This window comes from Scyliorhinus torazame, chromosome 20 (assembly GCF_047496885.1).
Source record: "Scyliorhinus torazame isolate Kashiwa2021f chromosome 20, sScyTor2.1, whole genome shotgun sequence".
Lineage (NCBI taxonomy): Eukaryota > Metazoa > Chordata > Chondrichthyes > Carcharhiniformes > Scyliorhinidae > Scyliorhinus > Scyliorhinus torazame.
The window spans coordinates 17,819,840-17,843,597 of NC_092726.1; the positions used below are offsets into that span (position 1 = coordinate 17,819,840).

Below are 23,758 nucleotides of genomic sequence, written 5' to 3' on the forward strand. Positions count from 1 at the left end.
TCTTTCCAAATCCATTCTGTAAGAAGGGATTCAGTGTCCCTCAGTCCTTATCTCTCCTGTAACCTCTAATTTACCACAGATAATGAGGTCATTTAACAGAGAAATCAACATTGCGAAAGAAATCCAATGATACCAGGTAGCTTTTTTTGACAGTATACAGATCGAGTCGCTTTAATTCTCGCAGATAGCACCAGAAACACAAAGACTCAGTCGCAGTGAGACGTCGAGATGTTTTTTCCAAATAAAGCTTAATTTATAAAATTGCAGCTCGACGTCCCTGAAAGAAGGAAACCCAAGGTAAGGAGGCACAGTAGCACAGTGGCTAGCACTGTTGCTTCACAGCTCCAGGGTCCCAGGTTCGATTCTCACATTGGGTCACTGTCTGTGTGGGGTCTGCATGTTCTCCCCGTGCCTGCGTGGGTTTCCTCCGGGTGCTCCGGATTCCTCCCACTGTCCAAAGATGTGCTGTTAGGTAATTTGGACATTCTGAATTCTCCCTCTAAAGGTACCTGAACAAGCACTAGGATGTGGCGACTAGGGGCTTTTCACAGTAACTTCATTGCAGTGTTAATGTAAGCCTACTTGTGACAATAAAGATTATTTAAAAAAAATGTAATTTCAAAAATGTTAAAATTAACTTGGTAACCTTCAGGATGGCATTACCTCAGGGTAAAACGTAATGTTCAAAAATACCAGATACTAAAATGGCAAACAAAAATGAAATGAGTTACAAGTGAAGGTAATGAACTAAAACTGCATAAAAACAAGAGCAGAATAAATGTACCATGTAAAATTTTAAAACGAAATTAAAGCTGCATTATTAACAAAATCTCAGTAATAAATATTGTAACTAAAATTAAAACCAATCCATAAAATATTTAATGAAAATGAATTTAAATAAAACGTATTGTAATAATTTAACAAGACCAAAAAAAAAATCAGGTTTATTAAAAGCGTGAAAGGGAAGCAGAAATGATTAAAAAAGAACATTTCAAAAGACATTTTAACATAATGAATTCACAACTGAATTAAATAAGACTAAATGACAATTTCTGATAAAATTCAAATCCATCTGAAAAGGAAGTTTCTGATCATATCCCATACTCAAAGAACATAACGCTAAAGGTTATTATTTTAATTAGAACCTCGATGTGACTGACATACCAACATTGGATCCTGTGACACAGTGATATGTTTTCTGTTGAAAATGAGGAGCGAATCACAGATTTTGGCAATCCTTGCTGTACTCAATGACGAGGTTAAAAAATCTTGTACAGATTGGTTAATTCCTCTCTGGTGGGAGAATCTAGAACTCAGGAGTCACTATTTAAAAGAAGGAGTTGCCCATTTAAGACAGAGTTGAGGAGAAAGATTTTCTCCGTGAGTCTTTGGAATTCTTTTCCTCAAAAAGCGGTGTTCCTCAAAAGGAAGCAGAGTTTTTGGCTGGGATTTTCCAGCCTCACCGTGGCATATTTCCGGCGGTGGAGGTGGCTCACCATTGGCCACTGGCAGAATCTTCTGGTCGCACCACAGCCAATGCTCATTTGAAGTGGTGGGTGAGGGGGGGGGGGGGGGGGGGGGGGGGGGGGGGGTCACCGTTGGCGAGACCAGAGAATCCCGCCGGCAGTAAGGGCTGAAAAATCCCCGCAAAACCTTTAAGGCAGAGCTGGATAGATTCTTGACAAGCAAGGGGATGAAAGGTTATTGGTGGTAGGTGAAGTTGAGGTGAAAAACAGATCAGCCATCACCTCATCAAATAGCAGAGCTGGCTTGAGGGGACGAGAGTCCTAATCCGGCTCCTAAATCAGGGGCCGATTTAGCACAGTGGGCTAAACAGCTGGCTTGTAACAAGGGAAGGAACAGAACTGAGAGTTGAACAAAAAGGAAGCTGGGAAAGCTTTTCAAAACAAGAAAGAGATGACCAGGAATAGAAACAGGGAGAGAATGCTAGAGAGGAATGATTCAAAGTGTGGCTACTAATTGGAGAATACAGCAATGTTGGGGAACAGAATATGTGGGCAGGGACAGAAGGCAGGAGGTAATTGCCAAGATAGTGCGAACCAAATTCATGGAAGACTTTGAAATGCAAGACTCTTTCTTCCCTAATATCAACAGGTCAGGAACTTACTGCCAAACATCTGTCAAAGGCATTCCAATCAGACACTAAATTGCTCACGTAAGCAAACAGAGGACAAGACTGCCATTCATTTATTAATTTAATTACTTGTCCCTTTTACAAAATATCTTTGTTTCTGCTCAACATCTTCCCAACATGGAAATATAGTTGAACTGCTGACTGGCAACTCTGTGATACCATGCATTGATGCTCTTAAAACACTGACACACAGCGCTTTGGATCAGTAAATGTCAACACAAAATGCAATGAGCTTAAACTCCATGTAAGCTTGTTCGAAAGGTTTACCTCGGAGTGCTTCAGGGTCTAATGTCTGGCCGAGCTGTTCTAATAAATCTGCTCGTGCTGCATTCTTCTTGTGTTTTTTACCATCGTAGTGTTGCTGGGCCATCATTGGATTATTAAACCAGGCATTGCAGAGCTGACAGAACCTGTCTGAATCTCTTCTCTGTCGTGATGGGTTTATTATTGGACTGGGCCTTGAGGAAATCTGCTTTGGTTCTGCACGGAGAAAAAAAAGAATAAAGGGATTAAATGTGGTAGGGAGAGGAAATCATCATGCTGTAAAGTGTGATCAAATATTCAATACTTCTATTCTTCCATCAAAAAAACAGTGAATTAAACTGGATTTCCTAACTCATTCTATTAATTTTACCCCTGATTGTTGCATACTTGAGGAAATACTATTGGTTTTGTTTGTTATCATAGCATTTACGTTGCATGGTAAAAATGGTATTAACAGTGTTTCTGACGGTGTTAGCCTCTGGTTAACTTGCCTAAATTCTGGTTTAGGTTTTAATTGAGTAAAATGTCAAATTAGTTTGTTTTTATTCAAGTTGCTGACATATATTCAAACGTCTGAAGAGGGCACCCAGTAGAGTGCATGCCTCCGCCACGCTACGTTCATGTTGTACAATGAAACAGTTCTTCCTTGAAGTTTTTCCTTGCCTGGTTGATGTTCTATGGCAACATAGCTGAAAAAAAAAAAAATTTCATTCAGAGCTTCTATCTCACTTAAGAGGTTTTGGGCAATCCACATGCAACAACCTGCTCCGAAAAGTCTGCTCACATTTTGACACCTGTGACAAGTTGCACCACAGTAGCTGAGACAATCCACAACATTCTACAACAATCAATAAATTCTAAATCAAACAATCCACAACATTCTTAAAAGAAAATTCAATTCACTCCATCTCACAATGTTACCTGATTACAAGAGAGCTGGGTTGCACTTAATAAAGCAAGAACAATGGTGCTTGCAAGGAGCTACTAGATGGATGGGAAATGGGCAATAAAACAAACACTGAATGAGTGGGAAGCAGCTGACAGACTGGTGTGAACACAATAATGGCCGGAGACCTTCAGATACCAAACACTAGTCAAAGGAGGAGGCAAATCTACAATAAAGTGAACATACACAAACGTGGGAAGCATTATGAATAGATACCTCATCCACAGTTAATGGTTTATGTGACATAAACTAGAATCTGGTAGGAATGTGAGAAACACGGCTGGCTCCAAACAATGACAATGCGCTGCAGGAGGAGTATGGAGCATTCAAGAATGATAGTAGATTTAGATTTATTGTCACGTGTACCGAGGTACGTTGAAAAGTATTGGGCTGGATTCTCTGCTATCATGATTCTCCATTGCGCCGGCAGCCCGGACATTTTTTGACGCCGTGGGGCTTCCCACAATGGGAAACCCCATTGGCCAGCAGGCGAGATGCAGAATCCCAGGTATGCGCTGCACCAGACATCTGGTGTGACGGGATGGAGAATCTCGCCCGTGTTCTGCTTAAGATGATGCAGATCATTCCATACATGAAAGACATTGGACATACAATAAATATACAATGTAAATACACAGACATTGGGTGAAACATACGGAGTGTAGTGCTACACAGTAGAGAAGATGCGTGGAGAGATCAGTTCAGTTCATTAGATCGTCATTCAGGAGACTGGTATCAGCAGAGAAGAATCTGTTTTGTATCTGTTACTACGTAGTTCTCAGACCTTTGTATCTCCTACCCAGTGGAAGAGGTTGGAAGAGAGGATAACCCGGGTGGGAGGGGTCTTTGATTGTGCTGCCTGCTCTCCTGAAGCAGAGTCAATGGATGGGATGCGGGTTCACCCGATGGACTGGGCTGTGTTCATGACTCTCTGTAGTTTCTTACGGTCTTGAGCCAATCAGTTGCCATACCAGTCTGTGATGCAGCCAGACAGGATGTTTCTATGGTGCATCTATAAAAATTGCTGAGAGTAAATGTGGACATGTCAAATTTCTTAGTTTCCTGAGGAAGTATCGACACTGTTGTGCTTTTTTGGTCGTAGCGTCGAGGTGGGTGGACCTGGCAGATTGCTGGTGGTGTTTACACCTAGCAATTTGAAGCTGTCAACCATCTCCATCTCGGCACTATTGACGCAGCCTGTGTGTACGATACTTTGCTCGCTGAAGCCAATGATCAGTTCCTTAATTTTGCCGATATTGAGGGAGATTATTGCCGTTGTCCCATGCCACTGGGTTTCCCATCTCCCTCCTGTACTCTGACTCATCATTGTTAGAGATCCTAAACACTGCAGTTGTGTCATCAACAAACGTGTCGATGGAGTTGGAGCCAAAGTTTGCCACACAGTCATATGTGTATAGGGAGTATAGTAGGAGGCTAAGTACGCAGCTTTGCGCAGCCCCACTATTGAGGGCTATCATGGAGAAGGTGTTGTTGTTTTTTATCCTTACTGATTGTGGTCTGTGGGTCAGGAAGTCGAGGATCTAGTTGCAGAGAGAGGAGCCAAGCTGGAGATGGAAAGCAGCTTTCATCAAGTGCTTCCTTAGGGGTGCCACAGTGGTTAGCACTGCTGCCCCACTGCAGGGACTCGGGTGACTGTGTGGAGTTTGCATTTTCTCCCCATGTCTGCGTGGGTTTCCTCTGGGTGCTCCAGTTTCCTCCCACAGTCCAAAGATGTGCAGGTTAGGTGGATTGGACGTGATAAATTGCCCTTAGTGTCCAAAAAGGTTAGGTGGGGTGACTGGGTTATGGGGATAGGGTGGGTTATGGGGATAGGGTGGAGGTGTGGGCTTAAGTAGGGTGCTCTTTCCAAGGGCCGGTGCAGACTCGATGGGCCGAATGGCCTCCTTCAGCACTGTAAATTCTATGATTAACATTGAAAGACTGAATCTAACACAAGTGTATACACAATGCACTGTTATTGAGGTTGCAGGAGAGGAAAGGCAAAGTGAATCTGAAAGAGAAATCACTACTGATGTGAACCCCATTGGTCTCTAAAAATAAGAGGACAATCAGGGGAGAGGTAAGAATCCAAACAGATACAAATGGGTCAAAACTGAGGATAAGCTTGAAATGATTCACTGTATATAATCACCAGGAAAGATAACGGCAACACGCTTTCCTTTATGGGTGATAATCCAATGGAATAGACTTCAACATAACTGAAATGTTTATACTCTGCAGGCTAAAAGGGCTCATAAACAACAAATATCTAGAAATAGGTGGCATTAATTTTGGAACACTCTCCTCGCTTCTGTACAAGTGCATTGTGAGGCACCTTGCGCACAGTGCATTTATCACCATTGAAGCACATACATTGAATTAATGGCTCTCACTTGTTGTGGTGTCTCACTGCCAGCTTTGTTGTAACTATTGTTACTCAACATATCTCATTCAGAATTCAAACTTTACTTCTTAATTTCATTTTTCTTGTCAACGTTCCTCAATTTTAATTAGAATGGAGATTGTAAACCTTTCCTTTTCCGGCATCCCAGTGTCTGCCTGGCTATATCAGGTGTTCCACAGCACGACTGCGTGAAAGCATCTAATTTCACTTTCCACACCACACGTCTTTAGAGGGCTATCAGTCACCTTGCTAGCATTAATTTCAATGCCACAATCCCGTTGCTATGATTGGCGCAGCACCATTGAAAGTTTCAAGCTGGTACAGTCCAAACTTAGCACTGCTGACAGGAGTAAGAAGCATTTAACATTTTAATGTGCAGCTCCAATCTAACATCCAGATATGACAATGCAGGATTTGGCTTCATTTTTTTATTTCAGCACTATTAGAACTTGGTTGACATATCTTTAGGTACATCTGTTAAAATTATCTTCTGTATATGACATAACTGCAAAGAATGATGGATAATCTCAGTTGAATGTACAAAACTTTAGCTAACAAGTCACATACAAAACGTTGATAAGCAATGCAAGATGGTTCGTTCAATTCAGGAAAATGTCACTGGCAATGCTTTAAACCATGGACAGCTTCAGGGAAACCTCCGATCCATTGCTCAGTAAAGACTGTAAATACACTCCATCTGGCAAAGAGCTGCATAAATTGACTGTGCATACTGGTCCTTTAAAGTAGTCACTGTTAGGCAAGTGACCACGGTAGGGATGAGCTTTTGGTCTAAGAACTGTAAAAGACAAAGAGTATGAGTACCATAAAGTTAACAATACCAGGGAAGTGAGAGACTGAAGACCCACCCTTCAAACAATAGACATGAATCAAATGGTCGTGAAAATCTTGAAATACATGCCTGCTCAAGGTTTAACCCTGGCAGAACAATCAGGCAATTATTGACCAATGATGATGGTCAGAAAAGGAGTTTTACCAAATATGGCACAGAGCCAAGCTGGGAAAAAGTACATAGAATAAGGATTTGTATGACACAAAGCACACATTGTTGAGAAGAAAGAAACTAAACTTCAATCAGCAGAGGAGTGTTGCAGTCAATTTGGGGTCGAGCGCTGGTGTTCCACAGTGAATGAAACTGCTAACTACGGCCTGTTGTTAAATTCCTGTTGTGACGGTGGACTGTGTGTGTCTCTGTCCATGATTAATTACTGGGGGAAGATTAATAGAGATAGCTTGTCTGTGAGAACTGAGTGATAAAAGGGGAAAGGTGCTAGATGCATGCATTTGTAGACAAAGGCTGTGGTGAAGTTGGATTACAGGATAGGTAGGGACTTGGCTTCTCAGCTGTCAAGTTTCCATGGGGAGAAATTGCTGGAGGTGCTGACGACAGGGGGACTGGAAAAGGGGGCAGTATCGGCAGTTTACAGGGCTATTTTGGAGGAGGAGAAGGTGCCGCTAGAAGGGATCAAGGCAAACTGGGAGGAAGAGTTGAGAGAGGGTATGGAGGAAGAGTTCTGGTGTGAGGTGCTCCGGAGGGTGAACACCTCCACTCGTGTGCGAGGTTGGGGCTGATACAGCTGAAGGTGGTGTATAGAGCACACCGTACAAGGGCAAGGATGAGCCGGCTCTTTGAGGGGATAAAAGATGTATGTGAACGTTGCGGGGAGGAGGGGGAGGCACAAACCACGTTCATATGTTTTGGTCCTGTCCAAGGCTGGAGAATACTGGAAGGAGGTTTTTAGGGTAATCTCTAAAGTGGTGCACGTGAAACTGGACCCGGGCCCTCGGGAGGCCATATTCGGGGCGTTGGACCAGCCGGGGTTGGAAACGGGCGCAGAGACAGATGTTGTAGCCTTCGCCTCATTAATCACCCGAAGGCGGATCCTGTTAGGGTGGAGATCAATCTCTCCACCCTGTGCCCTGGCGTGGCGGGGGAACCTGCTGAAATTCTTGACGCTTGAAAAGGTCAAATTTGAACTGAGGGGAAGGGTGGAGGGGTTCTACAATTCATTATGCACTTTTGAGAATTGGATCACATCGAACATTAGTGGAGGGGGGGGGGAACTGGGACTGTATGTGTTAATGGTGACTATGGGTGATTCCTGATTCCTTTTGTTTCTGTTAACATGCGGGCTAATGTCTGGGGTTTGGTGGGAGGATGGGATCTTGTTATTGATTTGGGGATTGACATTACATTCGTTACTGATTATTGTTTATTGTTAGGTGTAAATTTGGGAGAAAATGTGAAAAAGGAGAATAAAAAATATTTTTTTAAAGTTTCCATGGGGAGTTAATAGACTTCTGCAACTTACAAGAGTTACATAAGTAAACCGGGGGAGGTTATTAAATTTTATTTGACTTGAAAGTGGAGGCATTCGGAAAGCATGAAAGTTTTTATATTTTGGAAAATTTCAGTTTGAAGGGGCGCTCAGGGCAGGACAATAAAATCAGAGATGAGAGCGGAAACAGATCTTTCAGGAAAAGTGCTGAGCTGTGGTCGTAACATTTTGGAAATTATACAATTGTACCGAGCACGATCTGCAGCTAGTTTGAACTGAAAGACTCTTTTAGTTCAGCTCTCCCAGCTTACCCGATAATTGTAACTGACCCAAGTCTTACAATTAAATTAAAGAAAACCTCAGATCTCACAACACAATGGACCAAAACAATATTGTCAAAATAGCATCGCTGATGCCTCACTTAATTGCAGCGATAACTCAAAATACCACACTCAATGAACAATGAATATCCAGGCAGTTAGTGCTCGTACAAATCAAATAATGAATCCTGTACACAACTTGTCACCTGACCTGTCCTGAATCACAAAGAACTTGTGCATTCTCTTGAACTTTTGGGTCTGTACATGGTTGTTTGTATATTCATGCTGGTTGTATTTGTCAGCCTTCATAGTTTGGAAAGAGATAAAAAGAACATTTGGAAAGGGTAATAAGGCAGGCATGAGAATCTACAGGGTTCATACTTTTGCCCCAGGACAGGCTACTGGAGTGAGGTTGGCTGGTGAGAACCAATGAGTGAAAAATGGAGGCGTGACGTAATCCTAACCTCTCCACTGCAATACTGTTGGAACAGGCATGGCATATATTCATTGGCACGGTAAATACAGCCTAATTGTTTTCATTGGGCCAAACATTTCAAACCGAGAGTGGTTTTCTTCTCCTTCATCCAATAAATGTTGCTTGTCAAACAGGACTGGCCAATGTTCTGCAGGTTAGCCATTTGCCATTTTCTTATCCATGCTCAGTAATTGTCAATTTATTTTTAGGATATGGATGGGTAAATTAGGAAATTAGCAACTAATTTACTTGAATCTTAGCTGTCCAGTAAAATGCAAAGATTGGAGACTGCTTCTATCTGACATTTTTGCATAATTAACAGCAAGACAAATTAATTCTTTGCGTGCTCTTTGGTAAGTATCATTGCATCAATAGTTTGAAATTCACCTTGGGAAATGCAATGAAGAGTCAGATCTATAACATAGCAACTTGCCCAGCAGATATTTAAAACAGAGGGAAGCTGTGCGTTTATCCAGCTCAGCTGATAGCTATGGAGTGAAGAGGGGAAAATGTAGACTGTAGAAAACAGTCACAAATTAACTTGTATTCTTTATAGACCTCTCTGCAGGAGGTGATGGGCCAAAGAGGCATTTTCTAATATGGAGGAACATGTGCACTTCCACCTCCGATTTTATGGTGACCATTGAAATCTCAAGTGTTCAGGATGAGAACATTTTTTCTGCCATTCCCAGGATCCTTTACTGACTGACTGCCATTAGAAGTTGATCTGGTTCCTAGTGAGTACAAAGTAAACAAGTCCATAATTTGACACAAATTGGGAACCTTTGGGACGATATATTGAAACAAAAATGTGTTTTCGTGTAGATGGGGGCACGCCTGCAATTTGGGTTGAGCAATGTTAATTGGGTAGAGTGGATTCACACCGTTTCCATACAGAGTTGCATTTGACTGCAATGTGAGGGCAAAGTTATGGGTAAAGAATTCCCAAGTAGCAAAATCTTGAGTACTTCCTTGCGAATGCATCAACAATATAACTACACATTATGATCAGAGCTAATCTTCTTTGCGGTTATAAAACATTTTTAAAAATGTTTTATTCCCCATTATGGACATCCCTTCATGCAGTGGTCCTATAAATTTCCCAAAATCAGATTGGTGTGACTCAAAAACAGCTTTGTCGCTCTTAACCTACAGTTGGCATTCTGCATTTGGAAGAAATGCGAAAAGGAAATTTCAAGCTTCAGTGGAAAATAACAACTATAATTAGAAGAAGAATGTACGGCATTACTGTAAATGAAAATTCCTATTAAAGAGTCATCCATGGGCATGTGACTGCAAAACTGTCATAACCATTGGTCTCCAGATCGGAAGGCAACATTGATATCATCTACCTACTATCACTTTTCATAACTACATGACCTCCGCTGAGAGAAATATTGAGAAAGCCATGTTTGATAGTCAGTTTGTGTCTCCTCTTTATCGTTCCGCATCACAACAACATTGCTGCTTCCACTTGTTGTCTGCGAGCGGTGGCCAACCCGCTTTCGAGAAAGGGCCATTTACAGTGGGGAACAGTGAGAAACACATGAACAGAAGCAGGCCATTTAGTCCTCCAAGCCTATTTCGTCATTCAGTGACAGAGGGGTGTTTGTGCTCTGATCAAATTAGAAAACAAAATTCCAGGGTGTCATTTGGCAGCATCGTCATTTATGCTAGCTTATAGCTTCATACCATGATGTATGACCAAGTAAGTGTTGGCAAACTATTTGATCTTGAGGTTGGCAGATCACTTCAGCCTGAACCGCTCCTGGCCTTGGAGGCCCAATGTATGAGCAGTTTCCACAAGGATCACTGATGATCAGAAGCAGAACCCAAGTCTTTTTTGACCCTTCTCCAACTCAGGATTGTTCCAGTCACTTGTGGTGCAGCTCTGCCACCTCAGCGGAGGTTTTTGCGTCGCCTTGAGTTTGTGTTGGAAGTCTTTACACAAATCACACACACAGACGGCAATCACAAGGCAGAAATAAAAATAATTACGATTTGGTCGTTGCAAGTATACTGTCAATTGTTACGGGGCAAAATTCTGAAGGTAGCATAAACTATAACTCTCTTGAAAGTCCTGGTGCTGCCATTGTAACTTTGCAGGAAGTGCTTTTCAAATTCAGGTTGCACTACACTTGGGGCAAACTTACAGCAGGAAAAGATCGGAGGAAATTCAGGGCTTTAAGTATTTGGATAACTGGACATCCAGCAATCTGAAAATCTGGGAGCTGCTCTTCCAGCTGCCATCATCTTGGCTTAAATGAGATCAAGGTCTGCAGTGTCGTTTAAATGTAGCGTCCCCTCGAGTGAAGTGCTCAGATGACCTCCGGCGCAGGCGCATCAGGCGTTTTGTGCCTCAGGCATGGCGCTTTTCACGTGGGAAGAAATTGTTTACCCCCAAGTGCCTAAAGATTGCAATCCCGAACGTGCCACCAGGGCTGACAGGATTTGCACCAATTTTCACGCCGAAAATGACACTTGACCATTTTTTTCGGAAGGTTCCGTCCTTTATCTCTACAATTTGTCATTGTACACTCATTGTATATCAAATGTATTATTTTCCACGTTTCGTAAGCGGGTATGTCAAACTTAGCTGACGACCTCACAAGAACGGTGGAGTACAAGGGTCATAATAACGATGGAGGGCTGTTAAAAGTGACATTTATGATCAGCTGGAATGATGTCGGCTGCAAACCATTAAAACGTGATCAGTTTTGTTTATTTCTTTTTAAAGAATGATGTGTCAAAATGGAAGGCATTTTAAACCTAAATGAGTGATGTCTCGCAGCTTGCTGATTAAGTGGAACTTCAAGGTGCATGACATTAGCTGAGAGGGATGATAAATTGCCAGCTTTTTTTCCAGAAGTGTATTTCTGTTAAATACATTATTCTGCAGCTTGGACATTATTGCTTGTACAATTCAGAAGGTAGAGAAGACAAAAACAAATCTGTACGAGAGAAATGTCATTAAGTGCTACTGCAAAGCGCTTACTATAATGGCAAAAGGCACATTTTTCTTGTGAGAAAATGTTAGGCTTTTGTATCTGTTGATTTGTCATTTCTGACTTACGCACCAGATGTGTTCAAAACGAACTGTGTTGTTTCGAAAGGGCAATCTGATGCCAGAAATTAACTCCAGGATGATTTTTAAGCATCGTCAGCTGGTTTCCATTCTGATAGCCAGCCAGATTTACAGGTTTTCTGTCTGTTGGGCAGGAAAGCAGCTGGGGGCGATAATGTCAGAGTCAGGGATTACAAGAGGTGGGGGAGTCAGGGATCATGGGAGGAGTTGAAAATGGTGAGGGAGGGGGGTGTAGTTGGTCATGAAAAGTCACAGATGGAAGGATGGAGAGTATGACACAGGGGGTGTGGAGTGGTGGAGTAGTCAGAGATTGTGGTACAGAGTTTGGAGCTGGGGGGTGGGGGGGGGGGGGGGTCAGCCGAAAATTGCATGTCTGAGGCAATTTAGTTTTTTTAGACTCAGAGGAAACAGCCCTGCTCATCCTGGCCCACAGGCAGTGCTGCAAAAACACCTACCGCATTGCCCTTTTATCTGAGGATTTTCAAGCCTAGGGAAACCCAGCCTCCATTAGTTAACAATAAAAGTACTGTTAAAACGGAGGCATACAACTTCATGAAGGACTTTGCAGAGCAATCTGCTTCTTGAGAGCAGATTGGTCATTGGTCCTCCCATGATGTTCCTCCCTTTAAACCAAAGGTTGATGGTCAGAGGTGGGCTTAGATTTTAACTCACTTAAACTACAATTCTTCATAATCCTTACCAATTATTCAGACATTATGTGAAAATAATAATTGACTGGTTGTTTCTATTCATTGTGCTAATGGCCAATATTTGGACATATATAGTATTTGTTGAATTCTTCTGAGATTTATCTTACTGAATTGAAAATTAATATTCTGATTTATGTTTAATATTTAGCCATTTCTGAAGAGAGTGTGCAAATGTACAAGTTAATATTTAGTATAATATTGTTGCAAGTCAAATAATTGTTCATCTTCAGGTAACTAATCAGGCTTAGATTACTGAATATGTACAGACTCCAGACAGAACAAGGACTGGTAACCGGAAACCAGTTTTAGAAAATAACAAATATCATATTTCACGAATCTCTTTTTGCGACAAAGTTAGATGTGAGCCAGTTTTACATGCACACTGATAGAAAAATGTCACAGATGAGAGTGAATCCTTGGATTCCCAAAAAATGATTACAGCAACACATCTGAGAATCATTGAATCCATAAGCGCGGAAGTAGGTCATTCAGTCCATCAAGTCTGCATCGACCCTTTGAAAGAGCACCCTACCTAGCAGGCCCAATTCCCTGTCCTATCCCCATTGCCCCACCTACCCTTTGGACACCTGGGGACAATTTTATCATGCCCAATCTACCTAACTCACATATATTTGGACTGTGGGAGGAAATCAGAGCACCCAGATGAAACCCATGCAGACATGGGGAATATGTGAAAGCTCCACACAGTCACCCGAGGTAGGAATTGAACTTGGGTCCCTGGTGCTGTGGGCAGCAGTGCTGACCACTATGCCACCCTGCTGCCAGACTACTTCCAGTAAGTCATCTTGGGCATTGCCTCTGGGTGTGTACAAAACCACAGCATAATGGTTTCAACATTTAGCCATAATGAACAGCTTAATTTTATCATATGCACAAAATGCTGAAAATGAACGGCAGTGAAGCTCTGCACCTGTAACCACACAATGATGAGATGCGCAGATCAGTATCGCCCAGTTCAAAGTAAGGCAGCATAACCTCTTCCTTTAGCTGTGCATTACCATATACAGCCTTGCTGAATGTAACCAAAGTTTGATTGAATGTGCCTGATTATTTTGATGGACCAAAACACCACCACTTGGTCTAGCTTCTCCTGTTGTGAGTCCACAACCCCAAGTCCAAACCTGCCTGGAGCCAAATGTCCCCATTCTAAATGGGAGTAGGAGCCCATACCTTTCCCAGTTAACTTAAGGGGCACTGAGGTCAATTCTCATGCACGTGCTGCCATCCAGGTTTGACATCAACAATCTCAACACAGACCGGGATTTGGGACTAAGACCTTCTGATCTGGTCACAAGCAGACTTTCCCAAATAAACCATGGGAATACTGTGAAGATGTTTCTAATTGTAAAATGTTTTTCCAATGTGCTTTCCCTGATTCAGTGAAGGGACGGCGCACAGATGAAATCTGTTGGTAATTACCCGTGTCACTTTTTTTTCAGCATAAAATACACTGGAATGGTATTAACCAAAACAAAACACATGTTTCAAATTACCTGAAGCATAGCTGTATTTTAATTAATGCTACACTCTTCTCTTCTGCCTCCATTAAGCACCATTAGTCCCCAGAGTACTGAGAGAAATATTGTCAACATTACTTTGCAATGCTCGATAGCAGCAATATGCTGAGAGTTATGCAGAATTATTTTCTGCATTATATGTGCTATCTTGAGCTGCTTTATCGGAGTTCAAATCCTTTTTCAGTTAGCTCTGCTCTTCGCAATTCACTTAAAAGATTGCATGCTTTTCAAAGCAAATCAAGCAAATGGTTTTGCACATTGTGCAGGTACAGATTGCTTTTGGTGCCATTTTCATATTGACAAGATCACTCCTCTATTTTCATTTATCGACTGTACTTCAATTTTGTGGCTGTGGCTGGCAGAGAGAGACCAGCCATTCCTTTTTACTGAAGAGCACCACAGGTAATATTTAACGGGGAAAATGAAATCAAATGACAGATGCAAAACGCTGTCACACTGCTGAAAGAGACTACCAAGTTGTGGGTGCTCAAAATGTGAAACACAGGCAGGAACAAACTTTAACTCTGTTTTTCTTTCGCCACAAATGCTGTTGAATGTTTACTTTAGATTTTATATTTTATTCATATTTACATAATATTATGAAGCTGCTTTGGATTCATGAAAAAAATTAGGAGGACAGTTTGTGTTGAAAATAAATGATTAATCATCCTCCTCCCACCAAACAAATTTGTAACTTCACAATAAGTAGAACAATGTGCATGCAAAAACTGCATTAATGAAAAGTTCACTCATTTGTTTGATCAGATGTAGTTTTCATTAAATATCATCCTTTAGTCCACTTGACCCTAAACATCTCACCATAAGCATTGATCGTATCTCGTCATTGTTTCTAAGTTTCTACTGGAGTCAAGTTGTCACATCATTTGATAGGCAATGTTGGAATCGGTGTACAGATAAGATGCCAAATTATAATTAAAACATTTTTTATTTTATTTTTTTAAAGAGTACCCAATTATTATTATTTTTTTCCAATTAAGGGGCAATTTAGCATGGCTAATCCACCTAACCTGCACATCTTTGGATTATGGGGATGAAACCCGCGCAGGCATGGGGAGAATGTGCAAACTCCACACGGACAGTGACCCAGATCCGGCATTCAAACCCGGGTCCACAGCGCCACAGTCCCAGTGCTTACCACTGCGCCACATGCCACCCGATAAGGTGCCAAATTAACGTTAGCCACAACACCAACTGTGAATTGCGTTGGCCAATTCAAAAAATCGTTGGTATTAGATGGAAAAGAACTGAAACACTTACGGATGAGCCATACCTGCCAACAAGCAATATAAAATTAGGCTGCAGATGTACACAGGTCTTATCAGAGGTCCTCTTAATAGGGTAGACGGTCACATTGAGTATTCAAGAGGTCTAAGTGAATTCTCTGGGGACATAGGTTCAAATCTCACCACAGCAGCTGGTGGAATTTAAATAGTTCTTTCCCATTTTAAGACAGAGATTAGGAGAAATATTTCCCTCAGCGGGTTAGTCTTTGGAACTCTCTTCTCCACAGACCAGTAGAGGCAGGTGTTAGGATACCAGACCAGGCCCCAACCTTTGTTAGGACACTGGACGAGAACCCCAAACAATTTTGTAAAATTTGTAAAACTGCGAGGAAAGGATACTTCACACCAGGAGTGATGACTCTGACCAATAGGTATCTTTTGTGTTGAAGCAAACTTTAAACCCAGAATTAACCACATAAATATCAAAGAAATAGCTTTATAATTATCAGTTAAACAGTTCTCATATAAAAAGAAAATCTTGAACTTACTATCTACACCTGCCAATAATTCCATTTAAACAACCCAATGCCAGTTCAAATGCCACTTGCAAATAAAGTTAACAAAGCAGGTTAGTTGCTTATCTGTGTGGAGACTTTTGGAGAGAGATAATTTCAAGTGCAGATCCAGTACATTTCTGTCTTGTCAGGCTCAAATCCTATGGCAAACCTAAAACTACAGACAGACCTGGCTTCTACCATTAATTACATAATTTGTGTCCCACGAAGCTCCATGATTTGCTTAGCTAGGACTAAATATAATCCTTCATAATTTATCTACACTCGAGGGCATCTCCACCAATCGCAACACTATTCTATTAGTCCTTTATCTGCAACCAGTTAAGCGGTTGGAAGGAATGATTACCTCATCCTTTTCCGAATCTTTAAATACAGTTTTAGTCGACACACTGCCTGAATGTATTTTCATATGAGTTTTTCATAACACTACTGCAACACGGCAGCATGGTAGCCTTGTGGATAGCACAATTGCTTCACAGCTCTAGGGTCCCAGGTTCGATTCCAGCTTGGGTCACTGTCTGTGCGGAGTCTGCACATCCACCCCGTGTCTGCGTGGGTTTCCTCCGGGTGCGGTTTCCTCCCACAGTCCAAAGATGGGCAGGTTAGGTGGATTGGCCATGATAAATTGCCCTTAGTGTCCAAAATTGGCCTTAGTGTTGGGTGGAGTTACTGGGTTATGGGGATAGGGTGGAGGTGTTGACCTTGGGTAGGGTGCTCTTTCCAAGAGCTGGTGCAGACTCGATGGGCCGAATGGCCTCCTTCTGCACTGTAAATTCTATGATAATAACAGAATAGAAAATATAGTTTACGTATCAATTTCTACTTTCATCTCACATGTTGTTGAATACTTTTAAGGCAGATGAAGATAGATTTGCGACTAACAAGGGAGTCAGGTTCTTGACTAACAAGTGAGTCAAAGGTTACCGGGGATAGACACGAATGTGGAGTTGAGGCCACAATCAGATCCGTCATAACCTTAGTAAATGGCAGAGCAGGCTCAGGGGAGGGGGGACCAAATAGTCTGCTCTTGCGTCTAATCCACATGCTCTCTGGTCTTCATAGAATCCCTACAGTGCAGGAGGCGGCCATTCGGACCATTGAGTCTGTACCGACCCTCTGAATGAGCTCCCTAACCAGGGTCAGGCCCCCACCCTATCCCTGTAACCCAGCCTAACGTTTGGGACATTAAGGAGCAATTTAGCATGGCCAATCCACCAAACATTCCCATCTTTGGACCGGGGGAGGAAACTGGGGATCCCGGAGGAAACCCACGCCGACCGGGGAGAATGTGCAAACTCCATTAAGACATTCACCCAAGGTCGGAATTGAACCCGGGTCCTTGGTGCTGCAAGGCAGCAGTGCTAACCACTGTCCCACTGTGCTGTCCCGTGTCTTATCTGTTCAGATTACATATCTGGAAACACTGGCTCTCCATGATTTCTTGTTTGGTACTTCTGATCTCGGATAGGGAGAAAAATCATGGGACTTGGTGCTTCTGCATTTTTGGGGCCCCTCACTGCCATCTTCTTTTAATTTGCATCCCTCACATCCTTTGGGTGTCCAGAATTGGAAACCCAGTCACAACGGGGTCAAATACTTCTACATAGGTTTATCAAAACTTGTGGCTTTGGTGTGCACCCCAGAAGCACTGCAAAAAACAATCCCATGCACAAATCAGAATATTGGGAACTAACAGAGATATATTCTATTGGTGCAAGACTCCTTGGGCTGTATTCTCCACCCCACCACGCCATATTTCTGTTACACCCCACTGGAGGATGCTCTGTTACCCCGGCCGGTCAATGAGGTTTCCCATTGTGGGGCAGAAAAACCTTCCAATAAATTAACCCATTCACCGGTAATAATATGTTATGTCTATCATGTGTGGGTTTTGTTGCCGAAAAACTACGCTTTGCATTGAGTGATAAATATTTTCTCATTTTAATTTGAAATTAACCACATTTATAAAACCAGCATGGAACATACAATGGGGAGCAAAGTACAATGGGGAGCAAAGTACTGCAGATGCTGAAAATCTGAACAGAAAATGTTGGAAATACTCAGCAGGTCAGGCTGCAGCTGTGGAGTCAGAAACAGAGCCAAATTTGCACGAGTTCATTGCCCTCTGTCATTCTCTGCAGTGATGCCACCAGACATGCTGAGCAGTTCCAACAGTTTCCATTTTCATTGCAGCAAAAATAACCCCGATTGCCAGCTCTCCAAAAAGAAACCAGAATCCTTGTGAACTTCTCATTCCCCTTCAGCAATAAACTCAGCAGCAGATGCTGCGCTCTGGTTTTGAAAAAAGGGATGTTATGAAGAAAACATAAAACTGCCTGAGCAAACAAAAACAGTGCAATAATAAATCGTTTTAAAATAATGAGTAATTAATTTTTTAAATGACCATTTAAAAGTGCCAAGCGGCAGAGCTAACTAATAAAAATATTTGTCAGTGCAGGCTCCAAGAGAGAGTTTGTGTGTCTGGTTCATCCTCGCTCCCCCTCTCGTTCTCTCACACACAAGCTCATCCGCACATGTCCGCTTCCCCCCTCGCTCTCCTGCACGCACGCGGGCTCCTCCTCTCCTGCTTGTGCACGTTCCCCCCCTCACTCTCCTGCACCCGCCCACTCCCTCTCCTGCATGCGCTCCCCATCTGACTCTTGCTCCCTCTCCGACACATGCATGCGCCACTCTCGCTCTCCAGTGTGTGTGCACCCTCTCCCTCTCCCATGCCTTTTCTCTCTCGGTCTCCTGCACGTGCCGGCTCTTCCCTCTCACTCTCTCTTTCTCTGCTGCATACCCTCCCTCTTGCTCAGAGGTCAGGCAGTGAAAGACCAGAGGCCCCAGATATCATGGGCTGAGGAATGTTTCAGTGGAGTGACTGCGAAGCCAGGGGCCTTTGGGGATAAAGTAAGCATCGAGCCACTCAGCTTGCCATGTGCTCTAGCAGTTTGCAGCCAGGTCTGAACTTGGAAAAGTGAAGCAAGCAGCACCCTACAAGGCCCAAACAGAACTGTCCACGAGGTCGAAGCGAGGAGGTAACCAAGAAGCGCAGGGGGGGTGGGGCGGGTGGAATTCTGGCACCTCCGACTTGGTCAAAGAATGCTGCTGTTCAGAACAAAAACAATCGTTGGCTGACTATCCTATTAATCAGGTCAGTGTGCACACCGGGTCGGCTGCTTTGGACACTGACTAGAGATTGACAGGCTTCTTGGCCAAAGATCTGGGATCACCCAGAGCCCAGGCCTCGGTGATTAACTCCAAGACATAACCCTCTCCCAGCTCAGGAGCTGGCAACCAGCAGCATGCATTTATGTTATGCACACGAGCATTCAGCTGGCTGAAAACCTGAAGTGATGCTCGCGGCAAGTTTCTGAAAGTTGCACTGCTCGTCATGGTCTGAATAAGGGGTCAGATTTTGACATTCTTCTGCCACCAGAAGCAACTGGAGAAACAGCCTCAGCAGTTTCTCAAATTTGCTTCAGCTGTGAGCTGAGCTGCAAGTGGGAGGACCGTTGAAACAGCACCAGCTGACATGCCCAAAGCAGCTGTTGGCAAAGCTTGCCAGAAATGAGAATCAGTAACAATTATTGAAGTAGACTGACAGTCCACAAAGCCTGGTACCGTACCAAAAGACTTCAAATCTCTGGAGATACGAATAACATCGCTGTTCTGTATGGATAGCATGACGCAGCAATCCATCAGAAGGCAAGTTCTCTAAAATAAGGACATTTTTCATAGATCTCTTTTTATAATGACTTGTGCACTGTCTCGCTGAGGCCACGCCATCCTGGAGACTGGGCGAGCACGCCTCTGCTCAGTCCAGGTGGAAATATCCACCAGAAAGTGTTCAAAATTTATCTCTGGCACCTTGCCCTTGATTTCACTTCACTGCCCTGTAGAGAAGGACCTGAATTCTGCTTGATTCTTCACTTGTGTCATGTGGCTAGTGTGGTGATATGCCTTTGGACTATATCATAGATGGATGGTGTGTGACCTCCAATCAGCAGGTGGTGGTGCAGACACAGCTTGCGTTCTCTAGATCAAAGTAATGTGATCACTGACTCCCATATAAGGAGAAATACATCCTGCTATCTTCAGAAGAAGATTGAGAGGGTAATAAGACATACAAGTGAATGGTCAGTGTGAGGTGCAGATTCCACAGCAGTCATAAGCAGACTCCATGATAACATGCTCTGTAACATATTGCTGTCTCAATAAAAGATTCTGGTTTGGTGGATTCCTTCGTTATGGTATAAAAGACCAACCACAACAGCTAGGATTGCAAATAATTGCTCGTAGGGAAGAATACGTGGAATTTCTGTCCCCAGTCTTCCTCCCTCTTTTGGAGATGGTCCAAACTCACTCCTCCGATTGGGGATAGGCTGCAAATCATCTTGTGTTACCCCACCTTTGCAGCAACCCTTGCTTTATGGGTGTAAACTCCAGAAGTTTACATTTCATCACAAACAAATGCACATTTCCTCCCAGATGCAGAGAAGTCATGAATAAAGTCACATTCTCTTGTCAACGTATCTTAACCCAAGCCCAACAGTTAAGACCACTTCCCATCATAATATCATGGAATAAAAGTTTCCTCTCTGGCACAGATCAATGAAAGAAATGCATAGTTTATTTGAACAGTGTCATCTTAAGTTCAGGCCGATTTTAGATATTCCTTCAAACTGATTTAAAAACAAACACACAATTATATTGTGGCCATTCAGCCAGCTTCAGTTCAAGACTCAAAGGAGCTCATCATAAAACAATAAAACAACTTTGTTTTTTCACAAACAACTGCTTTCCAGTTCCTTGACTACCGTGACAGTTAAGGATCCAACAGAAATTCCATCTGACCATGTTGAAAGTGGCTAACTTAGAACATCATTAACATTAGTCCACCCCAAACAAAACCTGAGAGATAGTCTACTGTTACAAAAATCTTGCACATAACCATCTTTTATTTCTATTTATTCCTCTACATTCAAGGACGGCACGGTAGTACAGTGGTTAGCACTGTTGCTTAACAGCGCTAGGGACCTGGGTTTGATTCCCAGCTTGCGTCACTGTCTGTGCGGAGTCTGCACGTTCTCCTCGTGTCTGCGTGGGTTTCCTCCGGGTGCTCCGGATTCTTCCCGCAGTACAAAGATGTGCAGGTTAGGTGGATTGGCCATGCTAAATTTCCCCTTAGTGTCCAAAACGGTTGGTGGGGTTACTGGGTTAGGGTTGAGGTGTGGGCTTGTAGGGTGCTCTTTCCAAGGGCCGGTGCAGACTCGATGGGCCGAATGGCCTCCTTTTCACTGCCAGTTTATTTCCTCTGTGCAACTTTAGAGGTCCATCAATCACAACAACCTTAACTCTTTCACCAATGACACCTTGCCCAAGTTGAAAGAAAGCACGTACCATAATATGGTACAATAAGCTCAGTGGGGTTTGGGGTTTGGATTCCCTATCGTTCGATACTAGGTCAAGACCATATGACATAGGAGCAGAATTAGGCCACTTGGCCCATCGAGTCTGCTCCGCCATTCAATCATGGCTGATATTTTCTCATCCCCATTCTCCTGCCTTCTCCCCATAACCCCTGATCACCTTGTTAATCAAGAACCTATCTATCTCTGTCCTAAAGACACTCAGTGAATTGGCCTCCACAACTTTCTGCAGCAAAGAGTTCCACAGATTCACCACCCTCTGACTGAAGAAATTCTCCCTCATCTGTTTTAAAGGATCGTCCCTTTAGTCTGAGATGGTGGCCTCTGCTTCTAGTTTTTCCTACGTGGAAATATCCTCTCCACATCCACTCTATCCAGGCTTCGCAGTATCTTGTAAGTTTCAATAAGATTTCCTCTCATCCTTCTAAACTCCAATGACTACAGGCCCAGAGTCCTCAAACATTCCTCATATGACAAGTTCTTCATTCCAGGGATCATTCTTGTGAACCTCCTCTGGACCCTTTCCAAGGCCAGCACATCCTTCCTTAGATATGGGGCACAAAATTGCTCACAATACTCCAAATGGGGTCTGACCAGAGCCTTATACAGCCTCAGAAGTACATCCCTGGTCTTGTATTCTAACCCTCTTGACATGAATGCTGACATTGCATTTGCCTTCTTAACTGCCGACAGAACCTGCACATTAACCTTTAGAGAATCGTGAACAAGGACTCCCAAGTCCCTTTGTACTTCTGCTTTCCGAAGCATTTCCCCATTTAGAAAATAGTCTCTGCCTAAATTCCTCCTTCCAAAGTGCATAACCTCACACTATTCCGCATTATATTTCAGTTGCCACTTCATTGCCCACTCTCCGAGCTTGTCCAAATCCTTCTGCAGCCCCCTTTCTTCCTCAATACTGCCCGTCCTTCTACAGATCTTTGTATCATCTGCAAACTTAGCAACAGTGCCTTCAGTACCTTCTTCCAGATCATTGATGTATATTGTAAAAAGTTGTGGTCCCAGCACAGACGCCTGAGGCACACCACTCGTCACCGGCTGCCATCCTGAAAAAGACCACTTTATCCCCACTCGTTGCCTTCTGCCAGTCAGCCAATCCTCTATCCTTGCAAGGATCTTAACCTGAACTCCATGAGCTCTTAACTTATTTGAGTCTCCTGTGCGGCACCTTGTCAAAGGCCTTCTGGAAATCTAAATAAATCACGTCCACTGGTTCTCCTTTGTCTAACTTGCTTGTTACTTCCTCAAAGAACTCTAACAGATTTGTCAGACATGACCTCCCTTTGACAAAGCCGTGCTGACTCAGTCCTATTTTTCCATGCACTTCCAAGTGCTTCGCAATCTCATCTTTATTAACAGACTCTAAAATCTTTCCAATGACCAAAGTCAGGCTAGCCGGCCTATAATTTCCCATCTTCTGCCTCCCTCCCTTCTTAAACAGTGGTGTTACATTAACCATCTTCCAGTCCTCTGGGACCTTTCCTGCCTCCAGTGATTCCTGAAAGATCATCACTAATGCCTCCACAATTTCCTCAGCTATCTCTTTTAGGACCCTGGGGTGTAGTCCATCTGGTCCAGGTGACTTGGGGTGTAGTCCATCTGGTCCAGGTGACTTATCCACCTTCAGACCTTACAGTTACCCCAGAACCTTCTCCTTAGTAATGGTCATGCATTCACCTCTGCACCCTGGTTCTCCTGGAGTGCTGGCATCCCACTGGTGTCTTCCACCATGAAGACTGATGCAAAGTAACTATTCAGTTCATCTGCCATTTCCTAGTTTCCTATTATTACTTCTCCAGCCACATTTTCTAGTGGTCTAATGTCTATTTTTGCCTCTCTCTTACCTTTTATTAACTGAAAAAATCTCTTCCTATCTTCCTTTCTATTACTAGCTAGCTTGCACTCATACTTCATCTTCTCCCCCCTTATTGCTTTTTTAGTTGTCCTCTGCTCGCTTTTAAAAGCTTCCTAATCCTCTGGTTTCCCACTAATCCACACCACTTTGTAATGCTTTTTCTTTAGCCTTTATGCTGTCCTTGACATCCCTCGTCAGCCATGGATGCCTTGTCCTTCTGCCATGTTTCCTTCTCCTTGGGATGAATTTCTGTTGTGCCTCCTAAATAACCCCTAAAAACTCCTGCCATTGATGTTCCACTGTCTTCCATGATAGGCTCCTTTTCCAATCAACTCTGGCCAGCCCCTCACTCATGTCTATGTCGTTACCCTTATTTAATTGTAATACCATTACATCTGATTACAGCTTCTCCCTCTTAAACTGCAGGGTAAATTCTATCG

At 43.1% G+C, this 23,758-nt stretch overlaps 1 protein-coding gene across 1 annotated transcript in view; it reads right to left on the minus strand.

The window, feature by feature from the left end:
• The window catches only part of LOC140396925 (zinc finger matrin-type protein 4-like), a 222,659-nt gene that overhangs the window by 79,523 nt on the left and 119,378 nt on the right, over nucleotides 1-23,758 (minus strand). The window contains exon 5 of the mRNA XM_072485858.1: nucleotides 2,423-2,635. Coding sequence (XP_072341959.1) covers nucleotides 2,423-2,635 — 213 coding nt within the window. The remainder of the gene's footprint in view (nucleotides 1-2,422; nucleotides 2,636-23,758) is intronic.